This window comes from Brienomyrus brachyistius, chromosome 8, assembly GCF_023856365.1.
Source record: "Brienomyrus brachyistius isolate T26 chromosome 8, BBRACH_0.4, whole genome shotgun sequence".
NCBI lineage: Eukaryota > Metazoa > Chordata > Actinopteri > Osteoglossiformes > Mormyridae > Brienomyrus > Brienomyrus brachyistius.
Window position 1 is genome coordinate 13721456 of NC_064540.1, and position 24131 is coordinate 13745586.

The following is a 24131-nucleotide window of genomic DNA, read 5'->3' on the forward strand; positions in this document are numbered from 1 at the left end:
AACATGAATTCCTTGCTCACCGACTGGTCACTGTTGGAGACACTGGGCACATCACTGACATTTCTCGTCCTGTATCTTAAGTATATATATATATTTTAAATGATATTCTGCATTTCATATTTGTTCAGGGTTGTTTCAGGGAGGGCATTCTCACAGCTTCTAATTTTGACTTCCTGTGTTGGTCGGTCAAATTAGAATAACTGACTTAGGGGGAACTTTTTTGTAGACATTTGACTATTTCCTCTTTCTGTTTCTCTAAAGCTCTGTAGAGTAGATGCTGAAACATATGCAAAACTCTACATGTACCTCAGATGTATTTGACTGAAATGATCCTCTGTCCTCCAACCTTTACTTGTTACATAAACTCATTCGGCATCGCTGGGCTATTTCGGCTGCCCTTGCAAACGTGCCGCCCCCTGGAGGTGTCTGCATGTATTTACGGACAGTGAGGGGCCTGAAATAAGTGCTGTTGCTGTCACCTTTTATTTTTTTGAGCCACAATTCGGTGTTCACAGCAGCCTTAATTTCTACAGCGTTTCCATGGAAACATGCACAGTGCTAACTCCAAACAAAAGGGAAGGCAGCGGTCCTCCAAGGGCATTTACCCGTCACCAGCATCGCTAGCTTTGTGTGAATGGTTGTCATGACTAGGGAGGGCTCTGCTTCAGGGACATCCAAGAGGAGCGGTCCCCATCTAGAAGGTTGTTCTCTTTGTTTCCGATTCACTGTGAAGTTCAGCGTTGGGGTTTTGTACTTAGGTAGGGGGTAAATGTGAATGGTAACAGGTAACACTCCCATTACAAAGCTGGCCCTTAGCACACCCTTAAGGGATGGCATCAGAGGTGTGTCATATTTCTTGGGAACCCGGTTGCTACTTGTTATGGCTCGTTTTGCTGAGTCGTCCAGGGTGAAACCTCTGAAGAGCAAAGTGCACCCTTCCCCGCTCAAGGAAGGCTCTCAGAGCCGTCCCACAGCATCAGTGAATCAGGCTGCTGTGGCGTGCTGACTGGGCGATGTAAGGATGCTTTTCCTCTCAGGCCTTTACACCAGGAAGTGACACGCAGGGGACATCCTGTCTCCACTGTCTGCTTCATCACCACGCCGTTAAAGATTCAGGGAAAACCTGGAATTACTGTGCTGTGCACGGGTGTCGTGCATCTTAAACCGCGACATGGCTTACTGTTTGCAGCTTGGGCTGATGCTTCCAGAAATTCAAGAAATGTAGGACCAAGACAAAGACCTTCTTTTTGTTTACTAGCTACGTAGTTCCAATTCCAATTATTAACCAATGGCTTGAGGTTGGGATGTCTGTTGCTGCATTTGATTAAAATAATTGTTTGTCTACGTAACCCCCCCCCCCCCCCACCCCCATACCCCTATCTGAATTATTAAGATCTAGCATGAGAGTTATTCAAACCTAGAAAAATAGAATTAGTGATGCGTTTGAAACGCATTTTAAATTTTTTATGATTTTTTTTATTAATTGATTAAGTACAAGCCTTTTGGGTAATAAAATAAATAAATTTTTAGAAAAACAGATTAGATCAAATGACAGCAACATATGCAAATATCTGAAGAAACTACAAAAGAACTTGTACTCTATCATATCCCAGTTAAATCATACAAGTTACAAAAGAATAAGTAAAATAAAATTTTATAATTTGTTTTCTTTCACATGCAGAGAAATACTTGTATGGCTGAAACCCAGCCACCCATCGGTCTGTCTTCCAGCCTCACAGACTGTATAGGGTCATTAAGAAACCCTTGAAAAATAATTGTTAAAATTTTGTTATTCTTCTGCTCACCGGTGAAAATGTTAGGAAGACCAGTTGCAGCTTAATTGTGTCTGTGTGGGGTCCTGAGGCTCCTATTTGGGGTCCTGAGGTGCCTGTGTGGGGTCCTGAGGCTCCTATTTGAGGTCCTGAGGCTCCTATTTGGGGTCCTGAGGTGCCCGTTTGGGGTCCTGAGGTACCCATTTGGGGTCCTGAGGTGCCTGTTTGGGGTCCTGAGGTGCCTGTTTGGGGTTCTGAGGCTCCTATTTGGGGTCCTGAGGTGCCTGTGTGGGGTCCTGAGGCTCCTATTTGGGGTCCTGAGGTGCCTGTTTGGGGTTCTGAGGCACCCATTTGGGGTCCTGAGGTGCCCATATGTAGTCCTGAGGCACCTGTGTGGGATCTTGAGGTGCCTGTGTGGGGTCCTGAGCTACCTGTTTGGGGTTCTGAGACGCCCACGTGGGGGTCCTGAGATACCCATAATGTGGTTCTGAGGCACCTGTGTGGGGTCCTGAGGTGCCCGTGTGGGGACAGTGAAGTAGTAATGACTGGGGAGAGTAAAACTTACCATTTATAGACAAGCTTGATTTTTTCTTTTTTATATTATCTAAGTACTACATTGGCTGCTGGTGAGAAACTCTGACATAATTTTCTGTAATGTGGGACACTTAACAGTTTTTTAAAATCCTCTTATGAGATTTGTAATAGTCTGAACATCTACATATAATGTATCATTAATTTTCTGACCCAAGCTGTAGTTGAAACTTGGATGACAGAAAATAAAAATATTGATACAAATCTTCCACCGAAGACACGGCTTATTTATTCAACTTGTCACAATTTCATAAATAACAGCATCATAATGCAATGACTGCGGTTATCTGTGTTCACGTTTTATTGGCTAATCTGCTCTGGAATGCAGGCAGAGTAATGATACTACTAGTGATTTTATTGTCCAGTGGCATCGATCAATGGGAGTATTTAAGGGTCAATATGCTACTTGTCTTTTCTTGAAACATACTCTACACTGTAAATGCAGTGACCCACACGTGAATGTGTGATGTGTTTCAGGACGGTGTTAACACCTAAATTACCTTTATTACCCTCCCCCACAGTAAATGGATTTCTGGCCTAGTCGTTGTTTTAAATCCGACATAGAGAATTTGCTAGTTCCTCGTAAGCATTCACACTGGCACACTGGGCTCTGTAGGGTCCTCTTCCCTGAGTCTGGATTGACATATGGCCCTTGCTCTGTGTGTGTGGAGTTCACTCCTGCACTAAAAATGTATGGCATCTGTGATGTGTCAACAAGCGTTTCAGCTGATGTAGGTTGAAGATAATTATTACAAGCCTACTTTTAAGGGATCCTGTGAAATGTTGATACCCTGAAGTGGGGCCCTCGTTTGGTGCTGCATACTGATAGGTATTAATGCTCCATACACTGTGCATTTGCTTTGCTACCAGCCTGGCAAAGGAACAAAGAGTAACTTAGCAAATGCAACCAAGCTTGAAATCATTTTCTAAACTTTCAGTCCACCTTCCACCCTTTCCTAAAAAAAGGTGAAAAACGTGTGTTTTAAAATCCAAATTACATGACGTGAAATTGGATATGTTCGAATGTAAAGGTCTGTTTTGGCCCTGTGCCCTCTGCTGCCCCCTATGATCCAGATGAGGACATGTGGATACAAGATGGGTGGATAGGTGGATGGATGGAAGGATGGATGGACGGTCTTTGTTTAAAGCATGTAAAAGACTATAAAAGCATACCATAATTCAAGATTTTTTTAGATATCTAAATTATACTTAAAATTGTATTATATATCTTTTACTGTTTTTGAAGGTGAAATTTTCTCTGCTCGCTAAACATTTACAGAATTTACCCAAAGTATGTATGTGTATTTTCAATGAATCTTTTCAATAATTTAATGAATGAACTGGTGAGATACAGTGGACACACAAGGAACAAATATGTGTATATACTGGGAATGTCCCTCATGCTCCATGTTTGCTGCATTTAATTACTGAGTGCGTAAAAGGGCAGATTAAGTAAGTGTAAGGCTTACTGTGAGTAAACACTTGGGTTGACCCTTTGACTGGTCACACTCTCCCTACAGGATTAGTGCTTTTTTTCTATTCCTTTGCTTCCTTGTTGGAACTATCTGCTAGTCTTTTGCCAGGAGAAAATACCAGTCCCCTTTCTCTACAGTTGAGCCCTTTGTCAGAGGTAAGTTTGCACTCTTCACTCAGTTCTCTCTCTCTCTCTCTCTCTCTCTCTTCTTTTTTATCACATAGCTGCGTAATTTGCTACCTCTAATTTCTTGGTTGGAAATTGATTCTATTTGGGATTTCTGGATTCCTTGCTAAGGGAAGGTGGAAGTGACTGTATGCCTGAGTCGGGCAATATGGCGGATACGATTAAGTGTGATCAGATACTGCTTTGGGCCAGGTGAACAGGAAGATGTCTGCAAAGGAGGTAGAAATGAAAGTATGCTGACTCTCTTGGGTCAGAAGAATTGTGTTAAGCAGCATCACCAACCTCAGTTATTGCATCTGTGTATGCCCTGTGTACTACAAAGAGTGATACCCCCCTCCCTGATGTATGTGTGTATGTGTGTGTATGTATATTTCACATATTTCATGAATAATATACACATCTCACTCACACAAGCACACACACAGAAACTTGATCAACTTTTATGGAAATTTTCAGTGTTGATCGCAGCCAAGTGGCCAAGTGATCTCCAGCGTCCAATCATAGATCAGTCATCTTCAGTCAGCGTTGACCTGCTCTTTGGGTGCAGGATGCTGATGTGGCCTGTCAAGCTTTTAGCAGCACATTTAAGCATTGCCCTCCTTAGGAACTTCATGGTTGTGAAATCATGTGACCATATAACACTAATGCCTCGCCTTTATCTCCCTGCAGCTAAGAAATACTTTAGTGGTTATTTTGGACTGGCAGATTAAGCGAGGTCGTTTGGAGCAGCGTGCTTTTCAAAGCCTTTGAGGTTGCTGAGTTGTCTCAAATTCTCCTTCCCAGCTTGCCCGTGTCTGACCGTAGTGACAGCAAGATGCCTTTGGGTGACGACAGCAACACCTGGAAAAAGAAAACTTCAGATATTAAGGAAAATTATGACTTCAAAGAAGTTCTGGGCACGTAAGTATTTTCAGCATTTTTGGTTTTTGAAGTACAAAATCTAATTTAAGAATAACCTTTGTGCTTGGGTTCAGCCTCTTATTAGAAAAAGCAGTGAATTTAATCAGAGGATTGAATGTGTTCTGTAACGAAGTTCTGTGGTCTGTTTCCATGGACGCTGTTGTATTCTTCAACTTTTAATGTGTATGCAAACCTGTATGGTGCTGGTATTTGCTGATTAACTGTGCAGCTAAGGATTATGGCTTTTCCTCTGCAGTGTAGTGAGCAACATCTCCGCTGGCCTGGAGGGATCCATCTGGGTGTCATTACTGGAGTGCAGGGACCTTCTCTGCTCTCTGTCATTATCGGGCTTTAGCGATGGCTCAATGCGATGGCAGCCCCGCACCTGTTTGCGGGGAGTTAAGAAAAGCAAATAGCTGATGCTGGCTGATAACGGCGGAGTGGACGATGTGTTTGCATCCCGTCGGCACGTAGTTTTATCTCTGACGTAACCCTGGGCAGCTGGTCGCGAATTTAGATGCGGAATTTATTTAGGAAGAAGGTCATGTTTTGACTTCGCCATCTTGTCATAAAAATGAGCAAAAGGGGAAAAGTTCTGTTTTTTTCCATCTTAATTCTCCAGTTATATAGAGTTTAGGGTTGATGAGTGTTATTGGAAGGTTATTCCCGGAATATTACAGAAATGTACTTATTTACAGTAAATGGTGGTCCCTGGGGAGAGCCGGACTTGTTTGGCGTTATCGCTGAGCTGTGGGTGTGCACAGGACCCCAGAAATACTGAGTACTGAGTGGATGAGGTAGTTTTCCCACAAGCCAGGCACTCTGTGATACCACATGAGAGTGACGGAGGCCAGCAGGAGGAGGCAGGCTGCTCTGGTGGCAGTGAAGGCAGGAGGGACACTCTGGGCAATGGGCACAGCCGCGTGACCAGGCAGAGTGGCTTGGCGGCGAATTGACTCAGCTCATCCTGCCAACACAGCGGGCTGGAAAAGCACAGGTTTATCCCAGCGACGGGCCGTCCACAGGCAGAATCACGCTGCAGGTTCGCCTCCCGTGCTGAGAGGCAAATAATCTTGGCTGAGATACCCAGGACCAAAATAGCAGAAAGCATCCCTTTGAGAAAAAGGATAGGGCAAATTTAAGAAACTACAGCAAAAAAAGATTTTTCATTTTAAATGGATGTTTAATGCTCAGCTGAGGGAACAGAAGAATGCGACAGAAGCTTGCCGGAGGAGGACGTGTTCCGGAAAGTTCCCGGCAGCTCACTTTGGCTTGCTTCCTTTGAGATGTTCGTGTCTTGGATGGCCTGACGGTTACCTAGGTACTTGCAGTGAGGGCTTCATGCTGTGAGCCTGGTGTGTGCAGTGCGGGCTTCATGCTGTGAGCCCGGTGCTTGCAGTGTGGACTTTATGCTGTGAGCCCGGTGCTTGCAGTGTGGGCTTCATGTTGTGTTCCCGGTGCTTACAGTGCGGGCTTCATGCTGTGAGCCCGGCACTTGCAGTACGGGCTTCATGCTGTGAGCCGGTGCTTGCAGTGCGGGCTTCATGCTGTGAGCCTGGTGCTTGCAGTGCAGGCTTCATGCTGTGTTCTTGGTGCTTGCAGTGTGGGCTTCATGCTGTGACCCTGGCGCTTGCAGTGGGGGCTTCATACTGTGAGCCTGGTGCTTGCAGTGAGGGCTTCATGCTGTGAGCCGGTGCTTGCAATGCGGGCTTCATACTGTGAGCCTGGTGCTTGCAGTGTGGGCTTTATTCTGTGAGTGGGTGCTTGCAGTGCGGGCTTCATGCTGTGAGCCTGGTGCTTGCAGTGCGGGCTTCATGCTGTGAGCCGGTGCTTGCAGTGCGGGCTTTATTCTGTGAGTGGGTGCTTGCAGTGCGGGCTTCATGCTGTGAGCCTGGTGCTTGCAGTGCGGGCTTCATGCTGTGAGCCTGGTGCTTGCAGTGCATGCTTCATGCTGTGAGCCGGTGCTTGCAGTGCGGGCTTCATGCTATGAGCCGGTGCTTGCAGTGCGGGCTTCATGCTGTGAGCCGGTGCTTGCAGTGCGGGCTTCATGCTGCGAGCCAGTGCTTGCAGTGTGGGCTTCATGCTGTGAGCCTGGTGCTGGACTAACCGCAGGATGCACATTCTCAGGGGAGGGCTTTGTATGCATGACAGTTCAAAATAAACTATGGGTGTGTGTGCGTGGAACCAAGGTTGAGCTCCTTGTACTTATAAAGGTAATACATGATATTTGAGCCCAGGTGTTGAGACAGTGTAGAGCGTCTAAACAAATGTTGTGTACAACAAAAAATTATTGGTCGTGGCTCTGTGGGTCATCAGAAGGTCGCCAGATCAAATGCCATGACTGGCAGAACGATGTCACTCTTAGGCCCACGAGTGAGACCTTTAACCCGAATTGCACCAGAGACCCTGTCTGACCTGTTCTGCTGATCTTCACTTATATGTCACTTTACCAAGAGTATTTGCTAAATAAATAAATGCAAATGAAAGCAAGAATAACATACCTTTCGATATCAGATTGGAAGTATTTATTTATTTGTCTGCCATACATAATTTTCAGTTACATATTTTGAGGTTATTTATATTCCATTGCATCAGGTAGAACATTTTGTTTCTATCTGTTTTTCGTAGAATTGGTGTGTAGGTGGTGCTTTTTTGTGAAATCTAATTACAGACGTAGAACCAGTGCTGTTGCAATTTAATCACGTTACATTTTCCAGGTAGAAAATTTTACTTCCCGTGGGAAAAGTAGGATTGGCGTCATCGTATCACATTAAACAATTTGATTTAAATATTCATGTAATGGAAGAGCTGGTTTATTTTGTTTACCAGCTGTTTACACACAGGCCTTGATGCTGGACCCATTTGTGTGCCAGTCAGTTAGGCTGTGCAAAGTCTTTTTTTAAAGAGCTGATTCTCAGAAGTGGCTTCTATCCAGTATAAACACACTGCTTGCTTTAAGGTTATAGCAATGCCCTTTCCAAAAAATTAACGAGGCCTCTTCCTCTCCCTGCCACACGCTAGCAGCCCCGCGCCCAAGGGGACGACAGTGGAATGCTCCACTTGTTTGCCACTTATTGTCTTTGGAATCTGGACTGCTCTGCTCCACCCTTTTCCACCACAGGGTTAAACCCCGGACATTTTATCTTATTGATTAGCCTGTCAGTCGCACATCTCCTTCATGCCGGAAGCTCTGCAAGACCTGTACGAATCCATGGCAGTTGGTTTGTTGAGTGAGATGGTGTACCGCAGATTATGCTTGCGTCTGTCGTAGACTCGTTGTTGAACAAATTAATGACCATAGGCATCTAAATAGCTTACATGTAACAGTCCTGTTATGAGAAGTATGGCAGGGAACCACCCACAACAGGATATTCAGGCGTAATTAGTTTTCCTTGTGTGCCCCTGTTATCATAGCATCCTGCGGGCATCTGCATGAAAGGCTTCCTCTAGCTTAGATGGGACGGCTCATGTTGTTTCTGCGCACGGAATTTTGCCATAGAAGGAAAAAACATAAAGAAAAGCGTAAGCCTGTTTTGTGGCAGCTACACGGGCTGGCAGAATGCGAGGGGCGCACCGGTACGCTCCGATTTGCCATATGCCGCGAGTGCCGGCCGCCTTGCCAAGGTCTAGGTTTACAGGGCACTGAGGTAACGGGTACGATTTCCCGTGTGGTTCCTGTACACATGTCAACGCTAAATACGGACAAGGCCAATCTGGCAGGGTGCCAATGTTTGCGGTTCCTGCAGTTTCACTCTCGTTTTCATGCTCAGTTCGTCAGTGAGTCACCCCAATACTCAGCTGGCCAAGTGGACACGGCTAACGGCCCCAACACAGCTAACAGCGCAGACACAGCTAACGTTGCTGACACAGCTATCAGCGCAGACACAGCTAACGGCGCCGACACGGCTAACAGGGCCGACACAGCTAATGTTGCTGACACGGCTAACAGCGCAGACACAGCTAACGGTGCCGACACAGCTAACAGCGCAGACACAGCTAACGGCGCCGACACAGCTAACAGCGCAGACACAGCTAACGGCACCAACACAGCTAACGTCGTTGACAGAGCAAATAGGGCCGACACAGCTAACGTCGTTGACACAGCTAACAGGGCCGACACAGCTAACTCCGCTGACACAGCTAACGTCGTTGACACAGCTAATAGCACCAACACAGCTAACGGCGCTGACTGCCTTTGCTCTATGGTTTCCTGCCCCTGAGCACACCTTTGGATGCAGTTACCTCCTTGTCACCGTCTCTTTGTGTCTGTTTTCTGTCACTCCAGCAAAAATGTCCTTCTCTGGCTCTGTGGATATAGGGTCTTGTCAAGAGAGGCATTGGGCCCCTTAGTATAGTTCCTGAACCTCTCTGGGGGTTTCCCTCTGTTTTGGGCCTTCACTGGCTAAGAAAAACAGAGTGGCGATGTTCTCCGATTTTTATCTCTCTGTGGAAAGACCCTCAGCATATGTGCCATTACCTGAAGGACCTCTTACAACAGTGAACAGCCATGTTTTCCTGCACGTGGAAGTCCCTTTGCGCACTGTTTTTTTCTAGTTCCGGAAAAGGCTATTTCAGCGCAAATGTATTTGTACAAATCTGAATGAAATCCCTCCTAGTAACATTATGGTATGGAAAGCGGACGCTACCATACATCCAGGACAAAAGCTGAGAGATTTTGTCCCTAAAGGTTTATCTTTGCTGAAATATTTGTATTTTTTTGATGGTTTACATGTAAGCAGTCCCTTTTCCTCATAAACACTGTGTGTGTTTGTATCTGCTGAGTATTCATTTTGTCAAGTGTTGTTGTGAACTGTAAGTTATAGAGAATAGTTATAATGATGACATTCAGGGGACATTCACTGCAATCGTAACAGTCTATGTGTTGTATTATTCTTATTATCAAATTGCTCCATTACGTATCTCACTCCATAGACCACTCTTATCTCGGAATATGTAATTGACACTTCTGTTTATTTGCATTTGATTCAGTCGTCCGAGCTTGTTTATGGAAAGATCAACGGCTTGAACGTTGCTCAGCTGTGTGTCTGTAGCAGGTTAGTTGTCTAGGCAACTGGAGGAGACTCTTTCCTTATGGACTGTATCGGTTGCTATGGAAACAAAGTTTTTATTTCTATATTAATAAATCCGGTTTCTGAATGTGGAGAAGCTCGTACGACACTGGAGTCCACTGCATTTCCAGGGATCGTCTGGAGGTTGCGTATTTAAACTCTGCCTTCTCTTAACCAGCGAGGAAGTTGCCATGGCAGAGAGCGCCCCCACTTTCTCCCTGTGTCATGTACCCTTTTATATATCTACCTCAGCCTTCCTGTCTTACAGCGAGCCTCTCCTGCAGCTGTGCCCTGCTGGCTGCTGGCTGCTATTCTCTCTCAGTTTACAGAATCACACAAGGCTTCTGTCGTCTGGTGCCGTATTGATCAAATGGGATATAGAAATAGACATAGAAAGAGGATGTTAAGGTAATGCTTGTGCCAGTGGGCTGTGCCTAGCCTAGTAAATGCCCGCCTACTATCTTCAAACAGGCCCTCACGGAACAGGAAACCTCAAACCGACAAAATGGTCAAGCCTTGGTGTTTTTCGCAACTCTTATTTTTTGTTCTACAGTCTTCAGTGGTGACGGCGGGTCATGTCACTGAATATTGAACATAGTGCTACACCTCTCACTAGACTTGTCATGTGTGTCACTTTTGTCTGGGGCAGGGTGCATCACGTTCTGTAATGTAACGTGAGATAAGTAGCCTCTTTTGGGAGCTGTGTGAGGTCCAGTCCATTGAGATAAATAATAAAACCTTGCCAGTCCCCCCCCCCCAACCCCCCGCTCTCCGCTTAGTGTTCCGAGTTTAGGAATTAGTAGCACCAAGCTTAACAGGATATCCGTAAACACACATGCACGGATAACGCGGGCAGAAGGGGCCACGTTTCACATGTCAGGGCTGACAAACGTGGCGCTAATGAGGACACATTTCACAGCCCTCGACTGCTTCTGTTTGCCAAGGATGTAATGAGTCAATAAAGTAAATATTTGCACGGCACGCTACCGTTTAAACTCCGGCATGTTAATCACACTTCCTGAGCGAGCGACTGGAACAGCGTTGTCGTAGAATGCCGCTGTTAAGGTCCTCAGGTACCTTTCAGTTTGTTTATGGGAATCATACCCAAGTCGAGTTCCATGGAAGTAGCCCATGCTAAGCTGCTGCTTGGAGTTCTGGTGTGTGTTGGCTGAGAGACAAGTAGATATTTGTGCAGATAATTAGGATCGTTAACCACACCATGGCTGTGAATTTGGCTGCAGTTAAAATGGAATATAAAAGAAGCATAAAACAGCTGCATGAGAACGAGAAGCACCAGAGTGACGATGCCCCCGTTATAAACTGAAAATTCATTATAGCAATACTTGCTTATCTTATGTCTTTGTTCGGAGCTACTTGGAGAACCTTTATTAGCCTGTTTGACATTTTTATCCATCTTAGTACTGACTGAATAAAACATTAATTCTTCATGTTTTTTCTAGGTTATAACAGCGGCCTGCTCCTGGTGTGATATCTGTCTGTCTGTTTAATGTTTATTTTGCTATTATTGGCTTTTTTTCACAGAAATGGTATGCCTTTGCCTTTCTGGTTTTGTACGCCTTCTTGCGTGTGCCTTTATATATTCACTAAAGCAGGAAACTGAAAATCACCTATAGCTCTGCCTCTGGTCTGCTGTATTATGGTATCAAAAAGTAAGGTAGGCAGCCAGTGAAGACACAAGTAACTCGACACTGTGGTATATCGGAGTGATGGAGTCTCCGCAGCTACTTAGTTTCATTTCAGCTTTGTTAGTATACTGGTAAAATGGCCGGTTTTTGTAGTCATTTTTAACATTGTATCAATAGGAGGGGGGACATGATCCAGGCATATAAGATTCTAACAGGTCTGGATGCTGTTCAGCCAAATGGCTATTTTAATATTAGATTAAATACTAGAACTCGTGGCCATAAGTGGAAGTTACAGTATGGAATATTCTTCCTGCTAGTGTAGCACAAGTTAAAACCCTGGGTTCCTTTAAATCAGAACTAGATAAGATTTTAACAACTCTGAGCTATTAGTTAAGTTCTCTCCAAACGAGCTTGATGGGCCGAATGGCCTCCTCTCGTTTGTAAATTTCTTATGTTCTTAAGTTCTAGGAGTAATAGATCACACAAGCATCCATGTTGGAGATTGAATATATGTGCTGGCCTGCATTTCTGTGAAATGGAAAAGATGTGAAATGGTGGGGGGTGCATGTGGTGGAAACAAGAGTGGTGTTTTGGTAAACTAAAGCATGCAAGTTCAAAGTCCTCATGCCCTTTGTCCTGTTTGCGGTCTTAAAAACAAAAGCCTCCCTGGCAAATATGAAGGTATGAATAATGTGAAGAAGCCCCTTATTCAGCACAATAAAGGCTGACCTTTGTGATGCCTCTGAAATGGGGGTGTCTAATCTGAGTGCGGTGCTAGTGGCTCTCGGCTGCTTCTCTGCCACTCTATGAGCCTTGTTTCTGCGGGGGCTTTATGCTCTATAGGCCACCTAATCTGGTGCCGGCCTGAAGCCTCTTTCCTTGCCGACTCCCTTGGCATGACAGCTGGCGGGTGTCCCTTCACTGCGGGATGCCTCTAATTATGCACGAGTTACCGTCTTGGACTTCATGCGTAGCATATATCAGAGTTCAAAAGGAAGGATAGGCCTGTGATATGTTACAAGCACGACTTTTCTTTTGCCTTCGCAGGAATGTTGGAAGTGAAACTGTTGGCTGCCTTGGTGATAGAAGCTGGAGTCAGCTTCTTGGAGGGAGGGGGAATCTCAAATTAATGGACATTATAGATGACCCTGTCTGCTGCTACTGCTTGGCACGGAGATTGCCGTGAGCAGATGAGCGCAGGGGAAGGAAACAGAAACTTCCATGATGTTCAATATCTGCTCAGCTCAGCAAACACGCCTTTCAGCCAGAGATCAGTCCATAGCACATAACATGTGCCATCGCTGTGCATTGTCAACATGCTTGCTGTCTATTAAATTGGGTTCCCAGGTCTCAATATTGAACACTGAGGGGCATCCAGACGGGGCATCTCTCATGGATGTAATGTTAGACGTAATGTATCTTCACAGTAATATAGACATGAGATTTTTATCAATCTGAATGTGAAGAACATCTGGATGCTGGGTAAATGTTCCCCGAGATGTGTCCGTGTAATATTGAACATTTTCTCGTCGTTGTTGCCATTCTAACACGGAGTCAGCAGTTTGCGTCGGATAGGGCATCTCCAAGAGGCAGCGCGCTCTGCAGCTGGTCCTGTGAGCATGACCACATTCCAGGGGGTGAGAAGGTTTGTGGGAGGCCCTGCAGAGAGTGGGCCACTGTGAGCGAGCAGGGCTAGAGCGACCCCCCCCCCCCCCCCCCCCCGGGCGTTAGGGAACCAGAACTTGTACAGCCCCATGCTATACAGACATATAGCTGAAGTATATAAGGTCAGTCAGGCAGTGTAGACTCCTAAGCCAATGGTTGCAGGTTCAAGTCCCAGGGAGGGCCCTGTGAATCAAGCCATGTGAATGCACCCTAATGTGGTCTGTTTAATTTTAACTTTATTAATTATGATTAAATGGCAACAAGCCTCAAAGCTACATGATTTTTAATAAATATAAGCATATACTGAGAGTGGGGGCGGAGTTTCTCAGGGGTGGGTGGAATCATTCTTTCACTTCACCTTTGCAAAAAGTGGGTTTCTCGACACCATGTTGTTTTTGCCCAAACTTGTCGCTGTTCCTTTTCCCAGATAAAGTCCATTTCCATTTTTCTATTTACTTCTTTAACATTTTTATCCAAAGTGTCATGCATTTGAATAAGCAGGTCAGCCAGTCCCTAGAGCAATTGGGGTTCAGGGTCTTGCTCAAAGGTGCCAACAGGGAAATCACTCTGCTGACCGTGGGATTTGAACCGCCGACCTTCTGATCACAGGCACACCTTCTTTCAATCCCAGTGTCTTATAAATGCCATTTAGAAAATTGCACAGGAATAAATTACCAGTATTAATTGCCAGAGATGTTTGAGACAGTTTCAGGTGTAAATGGGCTTCTCCACAGGATGTAAAGTCACACTGTTAAGGACTTGGTGTGGCCTGTTATTTTTAGCAGGGTTCCTGCCTGGCCTTGCTCCTCAGTGATGTATCAGATGCTGTGCTGTGTGCAGAGCGTAGGGATGTCTTACCCTTACTGACCAAGGACGACTTCCAAGGTCCGGCTCCTGAAGCCCAATTTTTATGGAGGGGGTTATGTGCATGGGGGGGGGGTGCTTTGTGAGCGGCTGTCCCCCTTGGGGGGCATCTCTCCTCATCATTTATTCAGCTTCCGCTTCCCACATCCAGCAGGCCGCATCAACCCTGCCATTCAGGACCAAACTAACTCGCATATTATTTGCTTCCCTTTGAGCAATAACTCGGTTTTGACGGGCAGATGTTTCAGGGGAGGGACCAGACTCTCTGCTGTTCAGTGGTCACTTGCAAATTTTTAAGTATAATAAATAATAATACACTGCCTGTCCATAATACACCGCCTTTAGCTTTGATTATGGCGCCCATTTGTCACTGCATTGTTTCCACAAGCTTATGCAACATCTCACCCTTTATTTTAATCCTAGATTTGCATTAATTTCTCATCGAGATCCTGTACTGACAAGTGAGTTGAACCACCCCATAAAGCCTCCTTCAGCACATCCCAAAGACCTTCAGTGAGGTTAAGGTCACAACTCTGTGGTGACCAAGTCCCACGTGAAAATGATTCCTCATGCTTCCAGAACCACTCTATGACAATTCAAACCCAATGAATCTTGGCAGGGGTGGCATGGTGGTGCAGTGGTTAGCACTGTTGCCTCACACCTCTGGGACCCCGAGTCTCCGCCTGGGTCACATGTGTGTGGAGTTTGCATGTTCTCCCCATGTCGTCGTGGGGTTTCCTACGGGTTCTCTGGTTTCCCCCCACATTCCAAAGGCATGCTGAGGTTAATTAGACTTCCTGAATTGCCCGTAGGAGTGCAAGTGTGTGTCAATGGTGTGTGAGTGTGCCCTGCGATGGGCTGGCCCCCCATCCTGGGTTGTTCCATGCCTCATGCCCATTGCTTCCGGGATAAGATGGATCGATGAATCTTGGCATTCTTGTGCTGGAATGTGCCCATGCCAACAGGGAATACAAACATTCATTGCTGATGGATGGAGGTGTAACCTGGCCAGTCAGTAGATTCAGGTCCTCAGCTGATTTCACTTTACTGCTGCATAATGTGGCTGAGCTGTAATAATGATCCAGTCATTGGCTCTTAAGTATTTGCTGATATAAATTCAAATGGCGACTTTTTTTGGCCGGGCAGTAACCTTATAAAATAAATACATAAATAAATGATGAATAAGCTAATGAAATATGTATCACCAAAAGTTTTTTCATAATTATTGCGTTGAAATTATGATAAAATTGATATGAATTGCCTTACAACTCAACAATGTAACCAAATGGCTTCCTTTGTATATGACTTTTCCAGAAGTTATCGCCTTGGTTGTTCTTCCTGATAAATTAAACCCACAATACTTCCCATAAAAAAATTCTGAAGATTTATACAATAGGACCTGCTTCTTCATTCTTGTGGAAGGTTGATCAATGTTCCTTTAAATCTCAGAGTTAGAGTCCTGTACAGGCCTGAAATGCAGCCCAAGCTTCATTTATAAGGTCAGTCAGGCAGTCAGACAGTTGGGTCAGTCAGACAGTCAGGCAGTCAAATCAGTCAGGTCAGTCAGGCAGTCAGACAGTCAGACACTCTATACGCGAGACTTTTGGCGCTTTTCACCGGGTACCATACTTTTGGTTCTTTGAGAAAGATGCAGTCATTTCACATGTACAATATAATATGATTGCACTTTTTATTAATCGACACTTAATCCATTGCATGTTATAAACTGTAAAAAAAGGCCTTTATTGTCTCTTCTTTTCTTACATTTCAACCTGACATTCCAAACTGTCATCCCCAAGCGAGCTTGATGGGCCGAATGGCCTCCTCTCATTTGTAAATTTCTTATGTGTGGGGGGCAGTAACAATGACATTCCTTTGACAGTATGCAAACCAATACAGGTGTGTTGACACCTGTCTCATCAATATTCATAGCATCGAATAAAAGCATATTCAGCGCTTTGGGACAAATGTTTTTTAGGTAGGTGAAATATTTAAAAATGTCAAGGCACGTCACACTCCCTCAAAAGTGTCCAGGAAGTCTCAGACTCCAGAGGGCCAGGGGTGTATCTGTGGATAAGGGGGGTGAAGAAGTCATCAGTCTATCCTGGCATGTCTCCTACTCTCCCTCCACCCTGTCAGCTTAATAGAAAGTGTGAAGACAGGCCAGTCAGGGTTACTGTGGGCTCATCGCTCCCCCACCATGGCCGTCAGTGCTGACTTTCGCCCCCCCCCCGGATGTTAACATCCAGTGCTGCTACTTCCTCTCTGCCTTGTTTCAGCTTAACCTGAAGCACCAAGTTCAGTCTCCCTTCCTGTGTGTCCGAACCAGTCACCTGTAGCCACAGCTGTGACGAAATAAATGCTAAAATCTCACGTTTGCCCAGCAGGTTTGCCCAGCAGGTTTAGCGTATGTGTACAGTTCCCTCACTGCGGCTTATGCTGAATTCATTATGCCAGTGTCAAAATGGAAAGCTGTTTCATATTTGAAGGTTTTTCCCTTCTGGTGTCAGTTGTGGGTTTAGAGTTTACAAACTGAATCTTCAGTGGCTGCTAAGTATGGATTTCTGGATTTGTTTTTAAGTCTGGAAAACGATCTGTCTAAGTGACACGACTAGTGAGTAATGGTAATGATGAAATAGTCAGTCTGCTGTCTTTTTCAGTAATACACGCAAGTTGAATGATAAACAGAACTGCTAGCGATCAGTCATGCTACTTGAATGTGGCTAATAAATGATTTTTATTAAAAATGACAGCTGGATATTTTTTAATTAATATATATTTTTCTTGATAATCCCTCAGGTGTGTACAGATTGGCTTGGGGCTGTGCCATGACTGAGAAAGCCAAGTTAGGATCGACTGTCCTTATGGTTTTTGAGTATCTGTGGCCTTATGGACTGCTGTAGAGTATTCTGTCTGTCTGCCTGTTTGAAGTTAGCTGTGAGAGTTTCCTCAGTGGAGCTGGAACAGGCACCGTGTGTGTCAGGACTGAGATGTTCCAGAACTGTCTACTCAGCCTCAAAAGCAGCATCCTCTGTTTTGGTTACTGCTCCGTCCTCAAGGGCTTTCCTCAGCAGGGCTTCCAGGAATGTACCAGTATACATATTGTGTGTCTATGTGTACAAGCCTTGCTACCCTTCATGCAGCACCAACCAGCCCTTCAGAGCAATCTGCAATGAGCAAGGCCTTGTGTTGGTGTAAAACTAATGACCTACTATGGTTTAAAAATAAGGTGGTTTGCGGTTTACAAATGCAGTGCCTGGTGCAAGGCTGATCGGGGAAAAAGGTTCCCTGCTTTCTAAAACTAGGTATCTTTCTCCATCCATCCGTCCATTTTCCAAACTGCTTATCCTACTGGGTCGCGGGGGGTCCGGAGCCCATCCCGGAAGCAATGGGCACGAGGCAGGGAACAACCCAGGATGGGGGGCCAGCCCATCGCAGGGCACACTCACACACCATTCACTCTCACATGCATTCCTACGGGCAATTTAGCAACTCCAATTAGCCTCAGCATGTTTTTGGACTGTGGGGGGAAACCGGAGTACCCGGAGGAAACCCCCCGACGACATGGGGAGAACATACAAACTCCACACACGTGTGACCCAGGCGGAGACTCGATCCCGGGTCCCAGAGGTGTGAGGCAACAGTGCTAACCACTGCAGCACCATGCCGCCCTGGAAGCTTTCTCAGTGAGCTGAAAAAGTGAATAGTATTCTTAATTAAGTTAAGTTACACATGGCAGACTAGTGTAGGACATAAATTGCTTCCATGTTTTGAACTTTACCTGCCATCCCTGGGAGATTCCCATGACTCAAAGTGCATCCTGTGGATTTGGCGTTTGAAAACTTACCAAAAATGCACTTTTTTCCAGTTGAGAAATCAAGAGGCCTAATGCGGCTGCAATGTTCTTCCTCAGAATCGCAGTATTCTGAGCAGGCCTTCTGCGCCAGGAGGATGCTGGTCGATGGCTCACACATGTGCTCTGGCATCCATTCACACATGCTGCTTGTGCGACACTCGTGCTGGACGGTGAAGGTAGATCCCCATGACTCGATTAGATTTTTTTCTTCTGCCCTTGCTACACTGCATAAATGTTCAGTCCCTCCATGGGAAAACCACTGCTCTGTGTCCCTCCCTGAGGGGGAAGAGGAGTGTAAAGGCCCAACTTTTCTCTTCCATTCCCTCACTGCATTGACATTCAAGTGAACTGGTCTGAACTCACTCTGGTTTTGAGCTTTTTTTTGTTGTGAGGGCGAACGGTCTTTAGGGGCTTAGAAGAGAGCTTCTGTTTTGCTGGATGTAGGCGGAGCAGCTTGACACAAACTGGCCGTCTCAGGAAGGTCATGTTGATGATACGGACGGGGGGCCTGTGCACGCAGCCCAGAGACATTTCCTTTTCCATCCGTGCAATCCCTGGACCCTCTGACTGAGAGGAAGAGTGGATTATCTGTTTTTTTGACCCTTTTCTGCAATTAGGTACGCTGGCAGTTTCTCAGAAATAAAGAGTGGCCAGTCTCGCAGGAGAGGGCTTTAATTAGGAGTTGAAGTCCCTTTGGGTGTGGCTGTAAGGAGTCAGGTGGTGGGTAGTGAGAGAGCGTATGCGTATTTTGGAAAACAGGAGATTGCAGTGCCATAAAGTGGGAGAAAGAGGCGGGGAGCGAGACGTGTTCCAGCAGAAAGTCTGTCCTGGCTTTCCATTTTACTCAAGGCCAGGTCTACTGGGGATGGGGGGAAACGGCAGCTAGAGTAAATGGCACACTTACGTAATAGCAAACGTATTCTGGCTTTGTCTCATTTCGGAAGGGCAAGAGTCATGGAATAATTTATCACCGATCTTAGTGGGTAACAGGGATTCTGGCCTCAGTAGAGATCACCTATGCTGTTTTTCATGCAGCTCTATAAATAAATTTATAAGGTAAAGTTCTGAAGTCTTGAGGTTATCACCCTGCATTCTCATGTTGTTTTCATGATACTAGTTCTGCTTTTCCAGTAATTTACCATATTGGGCCGTCAGGCTTCTAAACACGATGGCTAGAGTCTGACTTTTGTTTAGCTTTTTGTTTGGATGTTTAACCCCGTTGCCTTCTCAGTCATAGAAGTGTTTTGAACTTATGTATTTGTCAAGGTTTTTGAATTGCAGCATGAAAAAATGCCCCCCCCCCTCCCTTTTTGCAAATATTTTTGAATATCATAAGATGGAGGATGCAAATTTCCTGAAGCAGGATGAAAACATGAAGCCGTTTATTAATAATATAAAACTGTTGTGTCTCTCTCAAACCCGAGAGGCCAGACCTTACATTCCCACAGGCTTTACAGTGGCTTTGTGTCGCTGTGTGTTCCCTGTACCGAAACTGAGGACACTTGCCTTTCACCCCTATTTTTTTTTTTTTTGTAAAAGCCTTTGTCAACTAATGTCTGTGTGTCTTTATAGCTACGTGTAGTTATGGAAGTTCTATGCGTAGTTATGGAATTTCTACATATAGGTACAGAACTTGTGTCTTCCTGCCACCCCAATGAAGCAAGTCTTACAAACCTATAAGGAAATCGGATCTCCCAGCAGAATGAGAGACAGAGCTGTCCGGCTTCCCAAAAATGGCAGATTGCCAGAGGGGTGAGGAAAGCAGCACTGCGACACCACCATTAGCGGACTCCTAACCCACTTTCACAACCTGAATTTCGACATGGCCTGCAGACTGCATCAGGTGCTTCTTCTCGTAATGGAGAATTGTGACAGCGGCATCCCAGTACCGAAGACTGCAGAAGCCAGTGAGGATGCACTAGCCTGGTGACCCACTCAGTCAGCGGCAAATAGGTCCACGTGAGACTGGGTGTTCAGGGAAAACACCAAAAAGAAATAACAGCTGTTTCGTTTCATGGGGGTGGAGGCAAAGGGACAAAAGCCAGAAATGGAGTTTGGGGACCTGTCATAAGATCAGGCTTTTGGGGCAGACGAAGAAAAGACTGATTTCGACATTAGTAATGTGAATCAAGGGAGAGTCAACTGAAGAAAGGGAGTGTCACCGGTGTGACTTTTCCGTGCTCTGAGACAGCCATGCATTCCATCTGACAATAACATTCTGCTCTGACAAAAATACCCGCAGTCGAGCTGGAAGCATTTCTGTAAATTTAAGGTCCAAACTTCTTCTCTGTGTGCTGGAAGACCAGGAAGAAATTTGTGCACTAGGCATCCATATGCCAAAGTGAGACTGAACAATTTACCGAATTCAAACCATGATTTGAAAGAGCGTGATTAGCAAGTGGCAAAGGCTGCGATTTAGGATATGCATCATACAGCACGTCTAACCCAGGGTTTAACCCTGTCGTGAGAATCGTTTTACAAATTCATGTCATCCTCCTTGTGTCACGCCGACAAACAACAAAGACGTGAAACCCAAAGAAAACTCAAGGCACAGAAAATATTGAACTAAAAGTGAATCATCTACCTATTACATGGTTAGAGATTGTTTACAGATTGTATTATTATTATTGTACAGTTGTATTGTTGGGGTCCAAGCAGTGTTAGCTACAGGTTCCAAATTGTTAGTTTTTTTACTATTATTACCTCATTTAACTTACCACAGTCCCAGCTGTTGTGGTAACTGTTGTATGTCTACTAATTTAAAAAAGTAATAAATACATGTTAGAAACAATTCATATCATTAAGTTCTCATCCTCGCGCCAGTTACTATTTTGATGGTATCTCATGTGTTTTATCACTGTTACACACTGAACGTCAAACTGAAGCGAGACCTGTAAAGAACATTGCAAATCAAATTGCAATTGCAATATCTGTCTGAAAAATCACGATTAGATATTTTGCCCAAATCATTCAGCCCTATTTTTATTTTGACAACTGAATTTCCTCTTTGGTGTATTTTGCTTTTATATGAATAAGGGTTAATAATGCAAAAACTGAAGCTGTTCTGCTTTCTCTGGTGGTGTCCCATATTGCAGTACCTCAGAGACGACAAATTATTGCCATCAGCAGATTACTTGATAATATCTGAAAGATGACATTTATATATGCTATAAACTTAATAGCACGATAATCTATGTGGTGTGACCAATGAACACATAAATTACCTAATTTTCTTTTTTTTATTTTACTTGTTCAACTGCAGGACTGTTGCTCTTTCACAGTGATCTCATTTCACAGTGGGCTCATTTCACAGTGGGCTCATTTCAGCGCAGTGAAACCTTCATGTTATTGTTATCAGTTAACTTTTTAGAGCCAGTGAAGAACAGAGCAGAATACAGGGGGCACTTTGAACAAGAGGCCAGTTTGTCTCAGGGCACGCACACGCACACAGACACACACATGGGTTTGTAATTATATCTTTGTGGGGACTCCGCATTCATTTCTACAGGGAAAACTCCAATTACTACATGAAGACCTTAACCCCTACCCAGCGCTAACCTTAAGCTTAAGTAACCAAACAAAATACAGGTCCCCCCCCCCCCCCCCACAGTCACACACTATGAGAAACAGTGACGCTAATTCACATAAGTGCGTGTCATGTCTTGATGGGGGGGGAGCAAGTTACTGTGAAGTTCGACATGAAAAAAGAAAGTAATAATAATAACTGCATGCTGGCTGAGTGCGAGGCTTTGTCACATCACGCCTCTGGGTGTGGAGTCCCGTTTGTTTGTGAGGAGCTGGTGCGTTTTCCTGTTTGTTGGAATTCCTTCAGAAGTCCTAAGACATGTTCATGTTCTCCTGTTTGTTGGAATTCCTTCAGAAGTCCTAAGACATGTTCAGGTTCTCCTGTTTGTTGGAATTCCTTCAGAAGTCCTAAGACATGTTCAGGTTCTCCTGTTTGTTGGAATTCCTTCAGAAGTCCTAAGACATGTTCATGTTCTCCTATTTGTTGGAATTCCTTCAGCAGTCCTAACACATGTTCATGTTCTCCTATTTGTTGGAATTCCTTCAGCAGTCCTAAGACATGTTCATGTTCTCCTGTTTGTTGGAATTCCTTCAGCAGTCCTAAGACATGTTCATGTTCTCCTATTTGTTGGAATTCCTTCAGCAGTCCTAGCACATGTTTAGGTTCTCCTGTTTGTTGGAATTCCTTCAGCAGTCCTAAGACATGTTCAGGTTCTCCTGTTTGTTGGAATTCCTTCAGCAGTCCTAGCACATGTTTAGGTTCTCCTGTTTGTTGGAATTCCTTCAGCAGTCCTAAGACATGTTCAGGTTCTCCTGTTTGTTGGAATTCCTTCAGCAGTCCTAACACATGTTCATGTTCTCCTATTTGTTGGAATTCCTTCAGCAGTCCTAAGACATGTTCATGTTCTCCTGTTTGTTGGAATTCCTTCAGCAGTCCTAAGACATGTTCATGTTCTCCTATTTGTTGGAATTCCTTCAGCAGTCCTAGCACATGTTTAGGTTCTCCTGTTTGTTGGAATTCCTTCAGCAGTCCTAGCACATGTTTAGGTTCTCCTGTTTGTTGGAATTCCTTCAGCAGTCCTAGCACATGTTTAGGTTCTCCTGTTTGTTGGAATTCCTTCAGAAGTCCTAAGACATGTTCAGGTTCTCCTGTTTGTTGGAATTCCTTCAGAAGTCCTAAGACATGTTCATGTTCTCCTATTTGTTGGAATTCCTTCAGCAGTCCTAACACATGTTCATGTTCTCCTGTTTGTTGGAATTCCTTCAGCAGTCCTAAGACATGTTCAGGTTCTCCTGTTTGTTGGAATTCCTTCAGCAGTCCTAGCACATGTTTAGGTTCTCCTGTTTGTTGGAATTCCTTCAGCAGTCCTAAGACATGTTCAGGTTCTCCTGTTTGTTGGAATTCCTTCAGCAGTCCTAGCACATGTTTAGGTTCTCCTGTTTGTTGGAATTCCTTCAGCAGTCCTAACACACGTTCATGTCTCTGTAAAGTGACTTATGCAGTCAGCATTAAATGGCACTACAATGGCCGTTATAAACTCGCTATATGGACTCTGGGCTTTTTAGTTGGGGTTCTATATGCATTCACATAAAAGTCTCATGTGGCAATTGCAAATTAGGCTAATATGACCCCCTCCCACACACACAAAAACACATTTCACCCTGACCATCATAAACATTGATATTATTCGGTGTTGGATAGAAAATGAAATTGCCTGTCCCTACTATTTAGCCAAAGGGCAACTGAAATATGGGCTGTTTTTGGAGAGACGGTAGTTTCCATACACTTTTTGGTGACTGGGTGGTTTGTACATGCATCTCTGATGAAAAGCCAGGGCTTGATGATATTTTTAGATGGTTAGCAGGTTAGGCAGCATAAATGACCATGGCAGTGTGCCCTGTTTCAAAGTTTGTCCAAAACTCAGATGTATGCTTGAGGAAAGCTGAATAGGCCAGTAAGATTTGTAGGTCACATATGGACTGGCATGCCGTACGGGGCACCCTCTGCCCTCTGCCTTATGCCTTGTGCTTGCTGGGGTAGACTTCAGGATTTCTTGTTAATACTAAGTTGTTAATACTGTAGTGCTTTGGAGTTAAGATTTTACATACTTACCTTTTTAAAGGGAGGGGAAGATGGTGAATTTCAAGGGACTCTTTTTAGATCAGATAGTCTTTGGATCTTCAAATGTCAATCTATTTTGTTTCAATTTCAGTAAATTACCATTTTGCTGGAATTGTGAGTGCCCTCTTAGCCCAATGATCAAAGTTTGATCTGATCAGAACTGAGGGTAGGAGGGTGTGATTGAAGGTGTGGAAGTCTCTGCATCACGGCGACAAGTTGGAGTCGTGGGCAGTGGGGAGAACGGAAGACTTGCAATGTCAATACAAAATACAGTTAGTACTCGTTCATGTCTGGCCTTGCATAACTTCACGCACTGGAAATCTCAGGAAGATCAGAGAACAATCAAGCCCCTCCCCCACCCACCAGTGCATGCTCAAACATGTGTGAAACGGGTAACAGCTGTCAGATATTCAGATATGTTAAAATCTTTCTTGTGATCAACTTCGGTGAATCAGCTGGAT

The 24131-nt window shown here is 44.7% G+C and overlaps 2 protein-coding genes across 19 annotated transcripts in view; both read left to right on the forward strand.

The window, feature by feature from the left end:
* The window catches only part of LOC125746995 (calcium/calmodulin-dependent protein kinase type 1-like), a 54773-nt gene that overhangs the window by 3437 nt on the left and 27205 nt on the right, over positions 1-24131 (forward strand). For both annotated transcript variants that reach the window (XM_049021642.1, XM_049021641.1), the window contains one exon: positions 4807-4923. In XM_049021642.1, coding sequence (XP_048877599.1) covers positions 4838-4923 — 86 coding nt within the window. In that variant the 5' untranslated portion in view covers positions 4807-4837. The remainder of the gene's footprint in view (positions 1-4806; positions 4924-24131) is intronic.
* LOC125746993 (keratin-associated protein 10-2-like) lies at positions 21673-23754 on the forward strand. Of its 17 annotated transcripts, none has more exons than XM_049021617.1 (2): positions 21673-22883; positions 22932-23754. In XM_049021617.1, exons 1-2 carry the CDS (start codon positions 21689-21691, stop codon positions 23138-23140), a joined length of 1404 nt encoding a protein of 467 aa, XP_048877574.1. In that variant the 5' UTR covers positions 21673-21688; the 3' UTR covers positions 23141-23754. The 17 variants fall into 17 exon arrangements, with proteins under 17 accessions (XP_048877574.1, XP_048877581.1, XP_048877586.1 ...); XM_049021624.1 differs by having other exon boundaries at positions 21673-22643; positions 22836-23754; XM_049021629.1 differs by having other exon boundaries at positions 21673-22643.

What these genes read in the sequence shown, in the direction of transcription:
- LOC125746993 (XM_049021617.1), top strand. Translation starts at nt 21,689, where the DNA reads ATGGGGGGGGAGCAAGTTACTGTGAAGTTCGACATGAAAAAAGAAAGT. An exon ending in CAGTCCTAGCACATGTTTAG is followed by an intron (nt 22,884 to 22,931) that starts GTTCTCCTGTTT and finishes AGACATGTTCAG; the next exon opens with GTTCTCCTGTTTGTTGGAAT.